The sequence below is a fragment of the Lissotriton helveticus genome, chromosome 11 (genome assembly GCF_964261635.1).
Source record: "Lissotriton helveticus chromosome 11, aLisHel1.1, whole genome shotgun sequence".
Lineage (NCBI taxonomy): Eukaryota > Metazoa > Chordata > Amphibia > Caudata > Salamandridae > Lissotriton > Lissotriton helveticus.
In genome coordinates this window covers 1,047,119,740-1,047,136,626 of record NC_136072.1, presented here as the reverse complement: position 1 = coordinate 1,047,136,626, position 16,887 = coordinate 1,047,119,740, and the positions used below count along the sequence as shown (strand labels likewise).

At 45.4% G+C, this 16,887-nt stretch overlaps 1 protein-coding gene across 8 annotated transcripts in view; it reads left to right on the top strand.

Annotated features, from left to right (window-relative positions):
* The window catches only part of KDM2B (lysine demethylase 2B), a 1,129,854-nt gene that overhangs the window by 1,005,045 nt on the left and 107,922 nt on the right, over positions 1 to 16,887 (top strand). For all 8 annotated transcript variants that reach the window (XM_078667529.1, XM_078667528.1, XM_078667527.1 and 5 more), the window contains 2 exons: positions 7,665 to 7,828; positions 8,870 to 9,031. In XM_078667529.1, coding sequence (XP_078523655.1) covers positions 7,665 to 7,828; positions 8,870 to 9,031 — 326 coding nt within the window. The remainder of the gene's footprint in view (positions 1 to 7,664; positions 7,829 to 8,869; positions 9,032 to 16,887) is intronic.

The window sequence follows — 16,887 nt, the reverse complement described above, 5'->3', positions numbered from 1 at the left end:
CCCTGAATTCGGCCTTCAACTTTAAAAATAAAGTCACATGAACATTTTCGCTCCAGTTCACGGACAGCAGTTTTTCCAGCAGCCCCAAATATTTTTGCATATTTTTCGGGACACTATCTTCTGCTTAATGTAAGAACTATTCTTAGAGAACTAAGGTTTCTAAATTTTAGATAGCTTATAGACATTAGCTGCCCGCTGGCATGTTCATAAAGATATTTTATTCTGTGATGGAATGGTCTCGAATCTTTTTTCTGTAAGAAACCATTTCATGTGTAATTCTCATATACCAAATAAGCAATAATGTATACAAATGCGATTAATTTGGCATTTTTCTACAGCTTGAGTGCATACCATATATATATGTCTGCAATTTTTTTCAGTATATTTGAAAATTTCAAAATGCATTTATGTATTTTGGGGTGGTAAGGTATACACACTACTCTATAGTATGTTGTACTATGTTATACTATGCCTAGATTAGTAAATATGTCCATAGTTAGCGTGGAGTGGGTGTCATGTATTCCTATAGGTTCTGAATCGATCCCCCTATTCCTGACCCTATTCTAGTTAAACAAACCAACAAGTTAACTAGCAGTCAGCCCATGAGGCAGAAAACCCCCATGATGCAGATACCGTTATCTGACGCAGTCACACTACGGCACAGGAACGTGTTATCTGATTAGGTCATAACACTTGCGATCTAATTAGACAAGCGATATTCCTCCAGCCCCTGATAAGGCATACGGAGTTCTCATAACAAATCAAACCTATGACAACCTGGGCAAAACCCTGCGGCCATTGTTTTGATTTCACCGAGAACTTTAGTAAAAGAATGTGCTAACGAGCAAGTCGTATGACATCTTTATGGACGTATCTATGTCCATCCTTACGTCAATCTCGGCACCTTAAAGGTATAAATATTACCGATCTTGCCATATGCAAACACACGCGTGGTGACGAGACGGAGCAGCCATACTTGCCGAAGCGAAGAGCAGAGCAGACCCCGCTGGCGCAGCCCCGCCTTTCTGACGCGCTGAGAGACGCGCTGCTTTCTCCTGCCGAGAATCCAGCACCGGCGTTTCCGGGTAGCCCTCGCAGGCAGCCTGGAATATCGAGACCCGAGAGAGAGATACCATTCCTCATTCATCCTAAATTCCAGGTACAGAACTGAATAACCCTTCACAGAGAATTCTTTAGTTATTCACTTGGCAAAAACAAACTTAACTTAAACTGTAACTATCTATTCCCGCCCACGTATTAGACTTAGGTCAGGTACACGGGGTAGGCGTATCTAGAAACACCAGTTGAGTACGTTTAGTCAAATGTATATGTGTATATAATATATTTTATTCATTTTAAAACATCTTATGGCTTAGAAACCATATCAATGTTTTTACAGTATTATTTTATACTATTGCTTTTAATGTATGCACTTTACTTAACTATAAGTATTGCAATAATATCGATCCATTTCTCTTGTATGAGAAAAGAGACTGATCAATAAATAACACCTTTTTATTGAACACGCCCGTCTCTTCCTTTTCTCTACATTCTGATGAGACTAAGAATGCACGTACTGACTGAGTAAAATAATTTGCCTTTTGTTCACACGACTCTCGAGATTGACTCTTGATTAGGGGAGAGCAAAGTTGTCATGTTCTATGGTTGTCAGAAACTAAATCCCTTCTTGTCTAATCAGGGAAGTTAATTCCTCCTTGAACATTCGAGAAAGTTTCTAGTGAACTCTGAGCTACGCTGGCAAACCCAAAACTTTAAGTCTAGTATCGACAGTAGTAGACCTAGTTAACGTCTGGCCTAGGCCTTTACTGCTGTAGGTATTATTCCAATGCGCAGAGCCTATTGGGAAGATAGGAACTACACTACACAGTGAAAACCAGCAGAACCTCAAGACAAGCCAGCTGGTACACACTAGAACTCAGAACCATCAAGTGCAACTGCAAACAACTAGAAAAACAATGGCGGACCACCAAAGACCCCACTGACCGAACCACCTTCAAATCGGCCTTTGACAAGTACCACCAACGCATTAAGGACACAAAAAGAGACGCTGTAGGAAGCTGGCTCTGTATATACTATACCAAAAAGAGGTATATTGTGCACAGAGTCCAGGGAGTCCCCAAAGGTTTGACAGAGGTATACATAGATAGAACCTTACTCTCAATTTAGTGGTAGCTGGGCTGAGCAGTTAGGCTTATCAGACGGTAGTGTGAATGCATTTGTTGTACACACTCATATAAGACAGGAGCACACTCAATGACTAACTCCTGACCAATGTTTTGCAAGAATATTACTTTTATTTTTAGGAACCAAGTTGAACTCAGTTACAGGCAAATAATAATTTCAGGAAGGCAGTAGAAATGCTTTTATAGTCTTGGAAATACTTTTATATTGCCAATCCGAAACAGTAACATTTAGCTCTTGAAAAAGATACTGTTGTAGGTAATAGATGGAATGCAATGCAATCCTAAGGAAGGAAAACAGAGTTCTGCATCAGCAGGTAAGTACACAACTTACTTTTCCAGTCTTTGGGGGTTTAAGACCGGCCCTGGGATAGGGTCAGTTCAAGGTAGACCCTGCACCACAAGTGGCATGTGGCGACCTGGGGCAGAGTTTACAGAGGCCAAGGCTAGTCAAGGAGACTGCGGGCACCTAGAGAGGTGCGAAGTTCAGTGTCTGTGCTGCAGCGGTCGATACCAACAATGATGTTTGCTAACGCGGAGAGCAATGAGGATGAATGGGAGTCAGTAGGCTGCCAGCGCCCAGTCCGTTGCGGTCGTCGTCAGTGAGTCACTCTAGGTCGAAGGGAGACACCACAAGCCCAGCAGTCGCTGTCACGGTCTTGGGGATGGAGATGCACGAGGGATGGAGGAGTTCCACCAATGTTGGGCTGTCTCGGAGAGGCCACATTCCAGCTCACGTGCTTTCTTCTGGCAGGGCTGAGTCGTGTTGACATAAGTATCAGTCCTCAACTACTACAGTTTGTGTATTGGCATATCCTGGAGACTAGCGCCTCAAACACAAAGGGAGGTCCTTGGAGATTAGGTGAAGACTGGAAGGTCTCTGGGGTTTCTTGGAGGCCTGTCAGGGTTTCTAGAAGGACAGCGGGTCCAGTTGTCAAACCGGCTGCAGGTGGCAGGGTTCCTGTCGACTTCTGTCTGTAGTGGTTCAGTTCCTTGTCCGGCAGTGGTCTTCTTCTGACTTCTTTGGTCTGTCGAATCTGAAGAGGCAGGGTTCAGGTGGTGACCCTAAATACCAAATCTAGGGGTGCTACAGTGGTGTGCAGGTCAGGACCAATGGGTCCCTTCCCTGGGGTGTCTACACCCCCTATTATGTCACCCTCCAGGAGGGGATGGGGGACATAGACCTATTCCTGATTGGGTGAGTCCCTTCATCTTCAAGATGGAGTGGACTGAGATGTGGACTTCACTTCGCCTCCCCCGCTTGAGGGGTTGGGTTGGCAAAGGTGGACACACCTCCATTCCTGACTAGGTTTTCCCACAGATTCGCCCCCACCCCCCATGTAGGGGTCAGAACCGGTGGGGGCCAGTTGCTGATAGCAGCAAAATGCTGGCAGGTCTTTGAAGCTTCCCATTCGTGGACCCTACCCATCTTGGGGTGAAGGCATGACACCTCTGCCCAGGATGGGCTTATTTTCAGACCCAGGGACCAGAGGCAGTCTGGTAGTGGCAGATGGCTGGTAGCCAGTCAGGAACACCTGAGGCCGTAGTTTTTTCAGGGGCCATCTCTAAGCTGTCCCCTGAGTGTATTTTACATTAAATCCCACATTGGCATCAGTCGGAATGAATTGTGCTGAGAAGTTTGGTACCGAACTTCCCAGTGGAGCCAACCTGGGGCTGTGGAGTTCGTAATGACAAACTCCCAGCTGCAAAACTCAAAATGGCTTCACTGCACTTACCTGTGAATGGCACAGACACTGTGGGGACATATTGCTTATGAAGCTATGCCCTCATCGGTGGTATGGGTCACCCTGCCTTTAGGGCTGTAAGGCCTGCTAGAGGGGTAACTTAGCCATGGCAAAGGCAGTGTTAATGGGCCTAGCACCCATGGATGGGTGCCATGTCGACTCTTAAGTTTAGTCTGTACCAAAACACGCAGCCTGCAATGCCAGTGGGGGGCCCTCGCTGGTACCTTTTACAAGGGGCTTACATGTGGCCCAAAGGTGTGCCAATTGTGGAGATAGAGGTACAGTTTTGGGAAAGAACATGCCCTGGGAACCTGATAGGGAGGGACTCTGGGCACACTCAGTCAAGTTGGCATCCGGTATCTGGAAAAAAGTTAGAGGGGGTAACCATGCTAAAAGGAGCACTTTCCTACAGACTGTATCGAAACAAGCATCAACCACAGTAAGGAACTCTTCAACATAGTTAAAGAGTTCTGCCGGTCAGCCACTAAGGACACGATCCGCCCCTCCCAAGACCTCTGCGACACCCTGTCTGACTACTGCCACAGCAAGATAGCTGCCATCTACAATCACTTCGATCCCCAAGCCTCCGACTTCTACTATAGTAACCTAGCTCCATCCATGGACACCAGCCATTCATTCACCACGTAGAATCCTCTTACTACGCAGATCACCACAGCCATCATTTCCTCCATCCACTCCAGACCACCCACAGAACCATGCCCACACCATTTTTTTCAACCTCCGAAACAAACAAATCGGCTCAGAACTCCCCAACATCTTCAGCGCCTCTATCACCAATGTGGCCTTCCCCGACAGATGGAAACACGCAGAGGTCAGACCCCTATCTCGCTGCTTCTGTTCCCTGTCGAAGGCCATCAACCACCAGCCCACAGGGCACCTAGAAGAGAACAAACTGCTTGACGCCTCCCAATCCTGCTTCCGCGCCGACCACAGCACCGAGACCGACCTTCTAGCTGGCAACGACGACATCAGATCCATCCTCCCCCATGGTGAAACAGCAGCCATCCTCCTCCTCGATCTCTCAGCCTCATTCGACACCATAGCCTATCACACCCTCCTCAACAGACTCATCCTCATCGACGTACGTGGGGGCACCCTCAAATGGATTGTATCCTTCCTAACAGGACTAACTCAGAGAATCCACCTACCGCCCTTCACCTTTGAACTCAAGAGCATCATCTGGGCTTACCCCAAGGATCGTCCCCCAGCCCCATCCTATTCAACACCTACATGACACCCCTCGGCGACATTATCAGAAACTAGGGACTCAACATGTCCTACGCAGATGATGCCCAACTCATCCTCTCGCTCACCAAAGACCCCTCCACCAATAGAACAAACTTCTGCAGCGCCATACCCATTGTCTCCAACTGGAGGAGGACCAACTGTCTGAAGCTGAACACGGACAGGGCGGAAGGGCAGATCTTCGGGAAGAACACCTCCCTGCGGGACAACACCGGGTGGTCCCCTGACCTTCGGCCCACAGACCATGGCCGCAACCTCAGCGTCATCCTTGACATAAAATTAACCATGAAGCGCCAAATCAACACAGTCGCCTCCTCCAGCTTCCACACCCTCTCCATGTTCCAGAAAATCTTCAGCTGGATCTCCGCCAACACAAGAAAGACAGTCACCCAAGTCCTTGTCACCTGCCGGCTAGACTATGGAAAAGTGCTCTACACCAGTATTACCCGCAACTCCTGAAGAGGCTCCAGACAATGCAGAACGCAGCAGCCAGACTCCTCCTCAACCTCTCTAAGCGGACTTGCATCACCCTACCTCCGGAATCTCCAGTGGCTCCCTTTCCAGAAGAGATGTCAGTTTAACTTACTGACACTGGCCTACAAGGCCCTACCCAGCCAGGGACCTGCATACATCAAATACTGCCCAAACTGCCAACAACCCTCCCAGACTCCTGCGCTCTGCCGCCCTAGCCGCCCCCTCACACACCCTTACATTCTCTGAAGCCACAGTGGAGATCTTTTCTTCTCCTACCTCGCCGCCAAGGCCTGGAACGATCTACCCCTCCACCTATGCACATCACCCTCCCTTGTTCAATTAAGAAGACTCGAGACCTGTCTTTTGACTGAAACCAACAGAACCTCAGTGCCCAGATACCCCCAGGGTAGAAGAGCAGCACTTAAAAATAAATGATTAGTTTGCAACCCTATTAAATTGTTTATGGCTATCACTGAAGACCCTGCAAAGTAGAAGAAAACGCTACATACCCATAGTCTTGGTTCTGCATCGTAGCAATCTTCATTGAAGTCCAAACCACTCTCGCACCTCCCTAACTGGTTACGGTTGGGCAGTAGATAATATTTCATTCATAAAAGAAGAAATAGAGGAGAGGGTTGATGTCTCAGACAGACCTAAGATCAATGTCATGTACAGGGTCCAGTGGGCTGACCTGGTTTCTTCAGTTTATAGCTACCTGTATCCACATTGATCTACCTGCATGCCTTATATAGAGCGACATCTGTACAAAGATTCTGGAAAACATGGTCACCTTTTTTGCCCCTAAGCACATTCGAAATAGTAATTTTATCATCTGTTAAATATGGTAAGGGATCTGTAGAGGCTCTGCAGTGCCATCTACGCTATCCTAGGAGTGTAACCAGGCAGCACTTTGTCCATAGTTTGAGAGCAGTTCTAAAGTGAAAGAGATTTTGAGCTTGTCCTTATTTGTTGTGGAATTAATCTATGGTCGAACCTTGGAATTATCTTGCTTGACGTTTCTAAATCTCTTGACCATCATCTAGATCATTGCACATCATCGCCTCAGTTCTTGGGTTTTGCCCAAGAAGTGGTTCGAAATCTTTGTTTACCTTAAGTGGGTCGGTCAAGGCTATGTTTGTATTCTGTCCTGAGTTACTGGTGGGATGGTCCAAAATGCAGCCTGGAAGACATCTGCTGGGATTAAGGCAGTCTTGTCACTCTAGGCAGAAGCTTTTCATATTTTTTACCGGGACTACTACATCGATATTTGTGTGTCATTAGCGCCTTGAGATGCATCAGTTGGGAGACTTTAGGGTTCAGTACAAGGATTCTTTTGTTTGTTGCTATTGTCAGATGGGATTGCTGGAGATGGATTTGATGTTTATTGAATAGTTGTTGACATGGTCCTGGAAGTTGTCCTGTTTTGTTTGTGGGATTGTGACAAAGACATGTCATTTGGTATATTCCTAGAGGAAGGACTGTGGTGAGGAAAATTATGAGGAACTAATGCTGAAGTGATTTAAAAGTACCAATATTGCTCATTTTCATCTGTATTTAGGATTCACAGTCCCTCCTGGAGGTGTTTTGGCCTCAATCAAATGCAGACAAGGATAGTTACACAGAACACTTGGGGGATGGAACAGGGAGAGAAGGGGATGGAGGGGTATCTCTTTTATAAGTCTCTTCCATAGAGAAAATAAAGAGATCTTTAGAGTGTGAAGGATTTCCAGTCAGAGCATAATTTAGGAAATCGCAACAAAGTGCCTCGCTGGAGATGGTCTCCTCAAAGTGTAAACACTGGAATAAGGAAGTTCGCATTGGAGTTATGGAAATTACCAGTAACTAATCCAGCATTTCCCTGCACTGTAGATAAGAATAATGAACCATTTTATTTTCATGTTAAGTGTTTACTTCCAATCTAGAAGAAAATTATTGGCTAAAGCCAAACATTCTCAAACTAATACTTGTGTTGTTGCAGGTGCTGTGATAAGCGATTGTGGGCCAAAATCGATCTAAACCGTTCCAAATCGATCACTCCACTTATGCTGAGTGGTATCATTAGGAGGCAGCCTGTGACGCTTGACTTGAGCTGGACTAATATATCAAAAAAGCAACTGAGCTGGCTCATAAATAGACTTCCAGGTAAGCAACATGAGTGAATTATTGTATCTGATCTAGTTGAAGTTGGGATGTTTGACATGGTGAAAAAACATAATTATATAGACAACAAAGCGAGTAGGCACATCAGTCTTCCTCTGTGTAAACTTCTTGAGGTCAGTGTGTTGCATTATTTTAACATTAGGCTGCACAGGGAAACCTCCTAAAATAAAAAGCAGGTGAACGAGGTTTGAGAGTTAATCTTGGGGGACTTTTTGGCCTCTTCCCCCAATCTAGACACTGTTCTTCTCCAACCATGTTATAATAAGGGTCTTTTATGAGTGTTTGTGTCTTCCTGTTGACTTAGGCAAGAGAACATTCTGAATACAAATTATTTTATGAAAGCTTTGTAGTTGACTTTAGTTTTTAGAGACCAGAGACCAGGTAATCCTCTTATGCAAGATGAAATGTGTTTACCTGTTTGCTATAAAGGTTGATATGTCCCTACTAAGGAATATTATGCCAAGTGGTTGTTATACTCCAGCTATGTTATCCCTGAAGGCAACTCTCCATCTTAATTGTGGCTAAAAATGTTGACTTCATCATTTGTTAAATGAGTTTGCCCTCCTATCTGCTGCTTTGGAACTTTGACACACAAAGGCCAGCTTATTATCTTAGAATGTATTTAACAAGTTGGTGTTTTGTATTATGGGGTCACTTTACCAGAGCTTAGCCTTGCATTTCACTGCAGTGCCTACCAATTACACAAATATTGTTCCATCCACTGCCCTCTGTTGCTTGGTCTGGGCTACATTAATGCATGCAAGAACCAAATAAGACTAGCAGCTTTAAATTGAAGCAGTTCAAATTCTTTTGATGTGCAGCCATGTGTTGCATATTGATCATTGCTTTAAAAAGGTTTCTGTTGTTTACTGAAAGTCAGTTTTGCCCAACATTGTCATTTTGCTTAAAACGAGCACATAGTAGCAATTGAGAGTTCTATAAATGTATTGCAACACTGTAAATGTCGGAGTAATTTTATTTCTGTTATCAGCACTTGTTTTTATATTTTTGCCCTCATTTTAGGCCTTCGAAACCTTCTGTTATCTGGATGTTCATGGGTTGCTGTTTCAGCACTCTGTAGCTCAAGCTGTCCATTACTCCGAACTCTTGATCTGCAGTGGGTGGAAGGATTGAAAGATGCACAGATGAGGGACCTCTTGTCCCCTCCTACAGACAACAGACCAGGTACATTGAATGTTTTGTTCCATTCATTTTTGTATTTATTAGATAAATGAATTAGCACAATTATTTTATTCAGGTTTGCTATTATTTTATCCTTGTTTGCTAAGAGGACTATAATTTAAAATACTATGCAGAGAACTAGCTGTAACAGTGTTCAAGGCTTGTGTGCTGTAGATACACATGCTTTGCATACTCCTGCCATCTAGTGTTGGGTCCAGATGTTTGCAAGTTGTTTTTCTTTCTAAGAAGGCTTTCCCAGTCACTGGGTAAGGTGACTCCTCATTTTGTTGATAGTACGCATGTGCATTGGATCCATTGTTAGATTGTTTTTTTTCCGCCATCGGGTTCGGACCTGGTTTGCGGCGCCAGTTCGAAACCGTTCTTCTGGATCCCCTCGGTGCGCAATCCACTGTACCCTTGTCGGTATTGTTTTCGTAAGCGCTTCAGTATTCTTCACATGTTGAGAAATTGGAAAAAACTCTGCCTTATGTAGAAAAGGCATCGTTGGTGGCCTTCGTGCCTAGCCGTGTCGCTCGACTTCCACTGTTCCGTATTAGCCAGTCTTCTGCTGATGGTAAGGACTCCGTTTCAGTTATGTCCTCAGTGCCACTCCAAGTATCCGTGCAGCGACCTGCATTAAGTCTGCAACTAGTGTCTCCCATCGGAGCACAAGAAAGAAAATTGCAACGCTTGTCACTCGTTCCGATCAAAGAAAACTTTGCGGGATCATCGGGCTCGACGAAGAGACATGCAGCGGCAGAACATTGAACACACCCCGTATATCTTCGGAGAAGATACAGAGCACGGAGAAATGGAGGCAGTGGAATGGGACGAGGCCTTCTCTATCGAAGTATCTGATTCAGAACTAGAAATTGAGTTGGAGTCAAGACGGTCCAGCAGGACAGGGTGCCACGAGTAAGAAAGCCCCTTTGCCCATCAAACTTTATTCCATCAAACAAAAGGCTACTGGGCCTCCACTGCCTTCTGGCCTTGGTCGGCACCGAGACACTGCTTCTAACGACCTGCTCGTAGGCTCTGCACCAAAACAGTCAGTCAAGCCTTCCGGCACCGAAACCTTTGGCCCCAAAGGATAAAAGGGACCGGTGCAGCTCGGCACCAGAAACAAAGAATGCTCATCAGAAGTCTCCTGAACCGATCCTAAAGATTATGCAGGAAAAACTGGATCTTAAATAGAAGAAAATCTACATTAATCCAGACACTGGACACATACTAGCTAAACATGTCATACCCTCCTAAAGAAACATTCCTTCAGAGGATACAAGTTACAAAATTCTTTTAAAGAAGGACATGGCTACAAGCCCTAGCCACCCTGTTCCTCAAACCCCTCCACAATGGGAGTGGTGTGGCTCACTGGTTAGAGGCGGCAGACCTGGAAGCAGAAGTCGGCCCGGGACGAGGGTTCGATTCCCGACGCCGCAGGGTCGTGGACCAGGGTCAGCGGACTCGATAATTCTCGCCTCGGTGCCTACTCTAACCAGGGGTCGCACTCGGCAACTCTGGGCGTTAGCTTGCCTAATCTCCACAACGGCCCCATCAACGCCGGGGATGCCTGGCTCCACCTTGGGGATTCCCAGCAGGGCCCATCCCACAAGGAAAGCCAGGACGGGTTCCCCAGCGGTATACAGCGCCAGGACCCCGGCTGGCAACAGTGCGCTTTACAAGTATACACATTAAATTACATTACACAATCTTCAACACCACCAGATCCAAACCCTTTAGAGATTACACCACAGGGTTCTCCACACACTCCGCCTAATATTGATTATAGGGGTGATGATAGTCCACCACCAATGGATCCATGGAATAATGATTATAACTTTGATCCTCCAATAGATAATGATCCTGACCTATACCCTAAAAAGCCATCATCTCCTGATGACCACACCGCATACCAGGAGTTAATCTCCAGAGCAGCATCATATCATGGGGTCACAATACATAAGGAATCCTTAGAGGAGAATTTTTTATTTGAAACTTTAGAAACATCACATAGGACAGCACCATCTTTACATATGTTAAGACATGATGCGACATGCTGATGATTTTTTTTAGATACCCTGTACGGGCTCGTATTTTAACACCCAGAGTTGACAAGAAATACAAATCTCCTCCAACTGATCCAATTTTTATTAAGGGACATTGCCTTTAAATTCCTTAGTTGTGTTCAATGCTCGGAAAAGTACAAATTCCCATACTTTAGCAGATGCACCGCCACCAGACAAAGAGTCTAAATTAATAGATGCATCAGGGAAAGGGGTGGCTGTGCAACCCGCCAACCATTGGTGTATAGCCAACACACAAGGCCTATTAGCAGGCTATGACAGGGCCCACTGGGATGAAATTGAACAGTTACTCCAATATCTCCCAGAAGAATACAAGAAACAAAAGGACAAGAATTAGTGCAGGGGGGGGGAAATAATATCTAATTCTTCTATACCATGTGCAGTAGATGCTGCTAGTACTGCAGCAAGGGTTATCAACACCACCATTCTTCTTAGAAGGCATGCATGGCTAAGAATCTCCTGGTTTACACCGGAGGTTCAACAGTCTATTGTTAATGCCCCCTTTGACAAACAGAATCTTTTTGGACCTCAAGTAGATGAGTCACTTGAGAAAATGAAAAAGGACATAGAAGTAGCGAAATCAGTGGAAACCCTTCAGTCACCATCCAATAGAGGCTCCTTTCGCCGCTCATTTTATAGAGGAGGATCCAAATGTAATTCCTCAGATCCCAGTATGTCCTCATACAGGTCAAGTACACAACCCTCGCCATCAAGAGGTTTCTGTAAAGGTGGGTACAGATGAAACCATTTGAAAGCCAGAGGTAAAGGCACACCAACATGTACCTCTCCATCTCCCAACTAACATTGACTTGCCTACAGTTTCCCCTGACCATAACACCTGTCGGAGGAAGACTACAATAATTATTTTCCACTTGGCAATCAATAACATCAGACAAATGAGTATTAGACATTATCCAACATGGTTATTGCCTAGAGCTTACCAGCATTCCTCCGAATATTCTACTTTGCACTCACAAACTCTTGCTACTACACCAACAGCTCCTCAAACAAGAAGTACAAGCTCTTCTAAAAAAAGAAGCTAAAGAACCAATTCAATCACAACACAAAGGATCAGGCGTTTACTCACTTTACTTCCTAATCCCCAAAGAGGATGGGTCTGTACAACCAATTTTCGATCTCATAACGTTAAACTTATGCATACTGTCAGAACACTTCCATACGGTTACCCTTCAACAAGTACTTCCACTTCTACAACATGGCAACTTTATGTCCATACTAGCCTTAAAGGATGCATACTTCCATATTCCTTTTTTCTTTTTTTTAATATCCTCATCTCCACCATGGTTGAGATCTGCCAAACCTCTGAACAAGGAAGAAAAGCATACCGCAGTGCTGGCATGCTGTCTCAGTCAAAGACTGGTAAGGGTATAAAGGGTACAAGCGGAGGATGGAGCTGCCATGACCCTACAGCTATGTCCGTCACCATGCCCATCTTAGCACCTTGTAGTTAATTAGACAGATACCAACCATAAGCCAATATCCACCATTGCTTATATCCACCAGTCCGCCAAGAAAGAAGGCAAAGTGGTTTAGCAGAGAGAAGATCATGGCTTCGTAATACTTCCATATTCCTGTCCACCCAGCACATCGCAAATATCTCAGATTTGTGATAGCAGGAAATCAATATCAATTCAAAGTACTCCCTTTCGGAGTGACTTCTGCACCCAGAGTATTCACAAAATGTCTATCAGTAGTAGCCGCTCATCTAAGAAGACAACAAATTCATGTCTCTCCATATCTGGACGATTGGCTCATCAAAGCCAACACACAGCAAAAGTGTTTACAACCCACTCAAGCTACCATAAGCCTTCTCCATCAATTGGAAATTACAGTCAATGCACAAAAGTCCCATCTTCAACCCTCACAACTTCAACCATATCTGGGAGCAACGCTAAACACTCACGCAGCTCTAGCCTCTACCGATGCAGCCAGAAATCAAAACTTTCAAACCTTATTACTACAGTTTCAAAATAACCAATACCGAACAGTCAAAACTTTCATGCAACTATTAGGGATGATATCATCATGCATTGCAATATTGCCTCACACAAGATTACACATGCGTCCTCTACAGGAATACTTAGCACATCCGTGGAATCAATCACTGGGTCAATTTACAGATCAAGTGTTGGTAGACACACACTCATCTCTCTCTGCAGTGGTGAAACACACACAACCTATGCCCCATATCTTGAGAATACACCTTTTGCTCACACTCTCACAAAATGTACGCGAGGATGATTACTTCTTAGGCACAAGTATAAACCCCTATGTTCGAGGCATATGAGCTGCAGAGTGTACACTTAGCATTAGATCGCTACCTGGTGTTGGGCTCGGATGATTGCAGGTTGTTGTCTTCTTGGAAGAAGTCTTTGTAGTCACGAGATAGATGACTCCTCCCTTGGACAATACTGCGCATGGTCATCGACTCCATCTTCAGATTGTTTTTTTCCGCCACTGGGTTCGGATGAAAGTTTTCCGCTCCGGCTAGAAAAACTTTTCCAGCAACTTCGAAGCGTACAAACTTTATAAAACAATATCGACATCGAGTAGACTACTTTCGACACCATCATTCCGGTGCGTCGACGCGGGCCCATCAGCGCTGTACGGCCTACGCCTCATGGACAGAACTCCATTCAAGAGATGCCCAGTATGTCGCGCAAAATTCCCTCATAGCGACCATCACGAGGTCTGCAACCTCTGTCTATCACCGGAACACGACGAGTCGACCTGCACAGTTTGTGCATCCTTCCGATCGAAGAAGACCATTAGGGATCGGAGGGCACGTCGACACAAAATTAAGAGAACGGCCCCAGCACCAGAGGCCATTTTCGAGGAGGAGCTCTTGGAAGAAGACATCTCCGAAGGCGAGGATCCACTCGCCGCCGAGGAAGACTCGCCTGATCTCCAGATCATATCAGAGGCTGAGGACTCAGATGACTCGATTCCATCTCGTTAACCCGTGAGTACTCTAGCCCCTGCACAACAGACACTGCCCAAGCCAAAGGCAACGGTCAGCACTCCGCCCATGGGGCCCAGTCGAGACCGAAATATCCCCTCAGACGCCCCGCCTTCAGGCTCGGCTCTGAGGAAAACGACTACGCCTTCCGGTGCCTCGGCACCGACCAAGCCACACTCTTCCATCGGCACCGAAGCACACACATCCTTCGACACCGAAGGATTCTTCGACACCGAAGCCAAAACACCCTTCGGTGCCCAAAGACGAAGATCCTTCGGCACGCAAACCTAAAGATGCACCGGTGCCGAAGCCAAAAACTGTACCGGATCCGCAAAAAGCTCCGGCTCCAAAACCTTCCGGTTCCAAGAATAAAGATGGAAAGCCAGCGTCCGACGCCTCAAAGCCAACGAGACCTGCTTCACTCCAAAAACTCCAACCTCGGTACCAAAGACTCCTAGGCCTGATTCAGCGGCACCTAAACCCTCTTACAAGCCTACCAAGCCAAAACCACCTTTGGCACTGATAAATTTGCCACGGGACTCTGTAACGCCTCCTTCAGCAAAAAACACAAAACAACCCCTATCGGCACCGAAAAAATCGACGCCGAAGAAGGTTGTAGAGGAAGAACTGTTTAGACCAGATCGTAAACAAAAGAAAGTCCACACCAACCCAAAAACTGGACATGTGGAAGCTATTCCTCACAAGAAGAGACCAGCATACACACCACTTCTACCTGTGGTTCCTGCCAAAAAGGATTGTGCAACTTCGCCAATACACCCTTCCTCTCCTTTACCTTCTTCCTCCCCTATCCCTCCTTACTTTTCACCAAGAGTTTCTCCTGTTCAATCTCCTGCATCATCACACCACACTGATGATGAATATGATATAGGTGGGGGGAATGACACACCAGACCCACACACATACCCTGTAGATGAAGGTATCAACCCAGATACATATCCTACAGATGAAGATATATATGAGTACCCAGCAAATAATGTGCCTGACATTCCTGATCCTCAGTCCTACCCAACGAAACCTTCCCCTCTAGAAGATAGCATTGGGTTTAATCACCTCTTAAATAGAGCTTCCCTTTACCACGGGGTTACAATGCACTCTGATGCCATTGAGGAGGATTTTCTATTAGACACATTTGAGCAGTCACAAAGGTCTACACAAATACTACCCATGATCAAAGGAGTCATTAAACATGCTCCGGAAATATTTAAAGATCCTGTGCATTGTAGAGTGTTAAATCCAAGAATAGAAAAGAAATCTAGACCACCATCTGATCCAGTCTATAGTAAGGGACATCTGCCACTAGACTCCCTAGTAGTGTCCAATGCACAGAAAAGAGCAAATTCCCAGACTTCTGGTGACACGCCCCCTCCGGACAAAGAATCCAAGGTTATTGATGCATCAGGGATACGGATTGCTGCGCAGGCTATATATATATGGCGCATAGCAAATACACAAGCCCTGCTCTCACGCTATGACAGGGCTCACTACGATCAATTAGAAAAACTGTTAGAGCACCTCCCAGATCAATACAAAGATCAGGCAACAGAGCTCATACAAGAAGGCAAATTAATATCCAATGCCTCAATTAAATGTGCACTAGATGTAGCTGACACAGCATCCAGAGCAGTCAATACTAGTGTTGTTCTCTGACGACATGCGTGGTTACACATTTCAGGCTTTAAGACGGAGGTACAGACTACCATCTTGAACCAGCCCTTCAATCAAAACCAATTGTTTGGGCCGGAAGTAGACACTACACTGGAAAAAATGAAAAAAGACACAGACATAGCTAAGTCTATGGGAGCATTACAATCCATACAGACTAGAGGTTCTTTTCGCCGCTCCTTTTATAGAGGAGGCTCTAAGCAAACCGGTGCAGATACAACATCATCTTTCAAAACGCACACACAGACCTCCTCTAACAAAGGCTACTTTAGAGGAGGATACAGAGGCAGTAATAATAAGGGTAGAGGTAACAACAACAACCGCTCCTCTTCCACTCCCAAACAGTGACTTCCTTCTGCCTCCCCTACAGCATTCCACTCCTGTGGGGGGCAGATTATCACAGTTCCTACCTGTCTGGAATTCCATCACAACAGACAGGTGGGTGAGATAGATTATCCAACATGGCTACTGCCTAGAACTCACAGCACCCCCCCCCCCAAACATACCACCCAGACAGCGTACAATGTCTACAGACCATTTGACTCTGCTTCAACAGGAAGTTCTAGCACTTTTACAAAAGGACGCTATTCAATTAGTTCCTTTAGAAGAACAGGGAACAGGAGTGTACTCCCTGTATTTTCTAATCCCCAAGAAGGACGGGACACTACGGCCAATTCTCGACCTCTGGCCCCTCAATCATTACATACAATAAGATCATTTTCACATGATCACTCTGCAACAAGTACTCCCACTACTACAACAAGGCGATTTTCTTTCAACACTAGACCTAAAGGACGCCTACTTTCACATTCCTATACATCCTGCTCACAGGAAGTATTTAAGGTTTGTCATACAAGGACAGCACTATCAGTTCAAAGTCCTTCCATTCGGGGTCACAACAGCACCACGAGTGTTCACAAAGTGCTTAGCAGTAGTAGCAGCACATCTCAGAAGACAACAGATACATATCTTCCCGTACCTAAACGATTGGCTCATAAAAGCAAAATCATTCAGACAATGTGTCCAACACACAAATCAAACAATTCAAACATTGCACAACTTGGGGTTCACAATAAACTACACAAAGTCGCACCTGCAGCCTTCGCATGTGC